At 30.6% G+C, this 5,047-nt stretch overlaps 1 protein-coding gene across 1 annotated transcript; it reads left to right on the forward strand.

The window, feature by feature from the left end:
* Positions 1–3,061: 3,061 nt before the first annotated feature.
* Smp_201590 (uncharacterized protein) lies at positions 3,062–3,238 on the forward strand (the record flags this gene model as incomplete). Its single annotated transcript, XM_018796082.1, has 1 exon — positions 3,062–3,238. The coding sequence occupies one exon, from the start codon at positions 3,062–3,064 to the stop codon at positions 3,236–3,238; it is 177 nt and encodes a 58-aa protein (XP_018650330.1).
* Positions 3,239–5,047: the final 1,809 nt, after the last annotated feature.

Raw genomic sequence — 5,047 nt, forward strand, 5'->3', positions numbered from 1 at the left:
GAGTTATTTCAATCAACTAATTGATCGATGCACTGAGCTTATTTCAGTATTTTTATTGATTTTGTTAGTACGTGCCCTCCTAGCACATAACAGCATTTTGCTTTTCATAAGTTGCCGTTCCGTCAAGATCCCAGGATTTTTTAGTATACTTTTTGATCATACTGTCTTGATGACTGACAAAAGTAACTTATTCACTTAATATTTGACGGTTAATCAGTATTCTTATAACTTAATAACGAAAGTTTAATTGATACAAAAAAAAAGAAGTTTCAATATATAAACAAAATATGTTGATATAGACTTTTATGTTTGTTGACAATATTAACTTCACTTGGTGTTGTTTATTTGTATCATAACATTGTTGTGTAAGACTGCAATTATATCAGTCTCTTGTTGGTGAATTTGTATCCTGTGCGAATTACCTCGATATTGCCTTGGGTCACAAGCTTTATAAGCAAAATTGGATATCAGGACTCAGTAGCTAAATGGATAAGATGATGGTGTTTGAAGCGAACGGTACTGGGTTCGATTCGCAGAGTGAACATTAACTCTGGGGTAAAGGTACATTCAGCTGACGAGTCCCAAATAGGACGAAACGCGTATCTTGGATTCCACTGCTAGTCACTATCCATCTTTGACAATAATAACTGCTTGCATCATTTAGTAGTAGACGCACTTATTAACTGGTCAGTTAAGCATACGATGTGACTTAAGTTGAATTTGACTGAAGGAACATAACGCAAATCAACTATCCATTTAAAAGAATATTTCTCATAATTTTCAAATATTTTAATAAACTACTTTAAAGAAATCAATAAAATCTGTTAAAATCTTTAAGTTACTAACGTTTTGAGTGCTTTCATTCTAAATTAAAACTTGCGGTAAACACTTCTCATCAAATTTACCAATTGTATTCAGCACACTTATATTCTATCAGCATCATATAGTTTTGTAAAAATGATTCTGATAGAATAATTTGCAATTAGAGATCACACTGATCATGGAATAAAACTACCCCAAGACATTTTGCCAATATTTAATAATTGAATATATTTTGATTAATTGCCAGAAGTGAAAACTACCTCTGATTAATATTAAGAGGAAAATAGAAGTGCTTATAATTAACTACTCATAAATTTTATGCTAACTGAATTCATTGATAACCTATTATCCAACTCTTTACCCTTCAAATTGATAGATATAAAGTTCAAGTCCAGAGTCAACCATTAAGATTGTGATTCAAACTCATTCGACTGAAGAATCTTTGGTAAGCCGGAACAAGACTCCCATAACTAACTGCTAGACCCTATATAGTATATAATCAGATCAGTTAGATATTTTTAAGAAAAAATCAATTTGGTTTCAAAAACATCTATGCGTAAGTCTACTGTCTATACTTTGTAATTGTTTAACATACCCATCTAATCATTCAAATTTATGTAGGCTTATTATTTTGAAAGCTAATTTAATGAATTTATAAACTGAATATTTTTGAAGCTAAGAATGCTTTCATATATATATATATATATATATATATTCGGTTAAGATAACTCAGGTTAAATATAATCGACATTTTGAGCAAATTGAATGTTATTGAAAAAAATGGTACTTGCAAGACGACAACGAACTTTACTTTGAAGACTGATGAATTAGTGCATTCATGTGATCATAAAATGAATTAGATATTCATTGAATAAGAATAATAATTATAATATATTGAAGATTTTAATTAAAATGAGTAGTAACTAATTCATTTAAATTATTTTTTATACAAAATGTTAGTTCTATTCATTTGATTAATTAACAAGAGGACATAACTTTGTATTTTTGTAGTGACACGCTTCGTTAATCGATCACCTCGATAACCGTTATAATACCAATCCTAACGGTGCGTTAAATCAAAAGGCAATGAGAAGCGGCAACTACAATTTATCAACAAATGACTCGAGCCGGAAGGTTACAAGCACATGAGCTAATGTCAGAGAGCAGTCAGCAAGCAAAGAGCAAGCAATTACATAGGCAATTTATAGTCAAATTGAATAAGGGCACAGCAAAACAAAACAAAGGCTGATAATAGGATTTGCGTGCATACATATATGGGGAGGAGTATGAATCATCGAATGATACTTAAGCAATCAACATTTTGGCTAGAGTGTCACGTGCTCTAGTGGTCATCACAGTACAAAGAATATGCAAATTGTTATTATCCAAACGATGATGTCTGTTAAGTAAGTAAATGAAAAGGCTTAAACAAGATTGACCATACTTAAAATCGACTGTAGGATAGTTGCTATATTATAAACTAAAAATTTGTTATGAATACTTCCCAAACTTTACAAGAAGTTTTATTTAATGTTGAAAATTGACGACAGTGTTCAAAATCAATGATTATGAATCATCAAGGATTCACGCAACAGGCAACTGTTCTAACTTTAGACTTTGATGTAAAAGTACTCTATAGAAATGTCAAAAATAGCATAGAGAGTACGGAGAAATCAAATGAAATTGACAAATAACATCAGATAACAAGACAAAATAGCTTGTTTGGTATACTTTTGGATACCACGAATATTTCGATAGTTGCCTATCACCAACTTATTATTGCGAATCAAAAAGCTTTATTTTGATTTTAAATTCAGTTGACAGAAGACTATAAGACAGTACCTCAATGATGATGTTCTCGAAGCCACATGTTTCGGAAACCAAAGTCATCTCCAAACAAGAAAATACTATGGGGTCAATCTTCAAATGATAGTTAACTTATTAAATTATACAAATAAGAAATGAAATTTTTGTCCTAACAATTTTAAATTGTATTTAACATCTTAATAATTATTGTTTGTATGGTGGTTACTACCGTCAATATAAATGTGCCGATTTCATTGTATGATCGTTTTTATCGTAATTATGACTTTTATTTTAGCTGATTGATAAATTTAATAAATCCTAACAAATCTCCTGATTAATGTTGACTTGAATGTGATAACAATCAGAGCGAATAAGTAACTGTCAAACCTTTCTGAAAGAGTATTTCAATGTTTTCCTTTACAAAAATGGCTACATGATTATTTTTATCAGTCGCAAAGTTTTGCAACCAAAGATTGTTTGTTTGAACCGTATTGAAGCCTACAACTACTGTAACTTATCTGGTGTTATACATAGTTTATTCAGTCAGTTTTGTATATTACATTGTTCATGCACCGCTAAAAATAGAATTTTTACATTTGAAAGCCACTGATTCAGTGGAATGATCTAATTTAAGAAACGTTTTGTTAGTTTATGATTACTAAGAAATTCTTCATTTGCAAACGATCCAATCTTCTGTTGGTTTCCACAAGTATATTGACTGCCGCTAGTCTGTGGATTGTTAATTCATTGGCCATATCTCAGAATGTGTTTTTTTTCGATAATGGCACAGAGAAGATCGGTATTATTTTTCACAATGTCCTTGTGCTTCAATATTTCTATTCGTCGAAACAAATCCTGTAGTTCCGCATTGAGTTGTGATCAAAGTTATTGGTCATAAGTTTCTTATGTAGTTTAGTGGATTGTTATATGACAATAGAAGTCTAAAAGTTTATAATAACTATTCTTATGAACTCAGATGACTTTTATCACAGTAATATCTCCATACAGTAAAGTATAGGTCATTTACATTGTTCTTGATTGTTAGTCAAATAAGCGTCCATTGTGATCACTTAATTTTATCTTTAGAACACGATATATGTACTTTGTTTCATTTTCTAAACTAAACATATTTCAAATTATATTATTATAGGAGTTCTTCTAATTACCACTTATAACTCTATTCATTAGATTTCTGTTAATTTTGTATATTACGTTTGTTATGTAATGAGATCTATGCCAAATGACTAGTTGTTCTAATTTTTCATAAAAAGAATAAAATGAAATACTTGTTTTATTCTAAATGTAAATCGTTAAAATATTGGTTAGTCATTATGAAGTTAAAGTTGTTGATAACCAAGTAGAACGAAACGCACATCCTGGATTCCACTGCTAGCTACTATCCATCTTTGCTTATAATGCTTTTCAATTAAGGCTATATCAAGGACATACGAACAGTATGTACATATGCCAATAAGAGACTGATCAATTGCAGTCCTAAACATCAATGAAAAGATTCAAATAAACAACACCAAGTAGTTCTTAATAAACATCAATTCCATAATCGATTTTAGTAAAATAATTTATTAATTACAGCTTCGTTTAGTCCATTACTGTTATATATCGATTGAGTGCGTGAGTGCCCTGTTTGATATATATGACGTTATGAGACCGCTAATTGGAGAGCAGTGTTTTATTGATCGGATCAATAATACACAAAGCCGTATGAACAGTCTTGAGTACTTATCAGTCCTGCTTTCTGCCTACCCAGCCAGTTAAGTCCAAAACACCAATAACAGCCTCTGCAATATGAATCATTATTCTCAAACATACTGGGTTTATATACCAATCAAACTGACCACATCGTACCATAAAATAGAAAATAACATTTATACACACAGAAGAATGTTTTGAATTTATTTTTGTAAAATAATATACTCATATATAAGCATTGTAAATAACAATTGATTTGTTTTTGAACATTCATCTTTGAAAAAACAAAAAACTTACAATACAACAAAATAGCTTTAGGACACGAAAAACGAGACAAAACAAAAATTTATAAAAAGTCTTACGTGATGTAGTTGTTTAAGTGTTCTGGGAACCTTACAGTTTTCTCACAGCATTTCGTTTAAGACCGTTTATCGGATACTAGCGAAGTTTCGTTGTGGTCGTTAACTATCAAGGATTGCATCTTAAATATAAGACTCGATTCGTTTTTTTATTTATTGGTAAAGTGAACGTAGATTCAAATGGTTCAAATGGTTGTGGACAGAATAGAAGAAGCATTCACTTAGCGAGCTTCTGTGTTTAATAGCAGTGGATCACCAGTACCTCAAGGCAGGAACCTAGATATATTAACGACAATAGAGGAAAAAAGAAATTGGTAAATCATAATTATGAAGTTGTGTCTACAGTCCGT

This window comes from Schistosoma mansoni, chromosome 2 (genome assembly GCF_000237925.1).
Source record: "Schistosoma mansoni strain Puerto Rico chromosome 2, complete genome".
Lineage (NCBI taxonomy): Eukaryota > Metazoa > Platyhelminthes > Trematoda > Strigeidida > Schistosomatidae > Schistosoma > Schistosoma mansoni.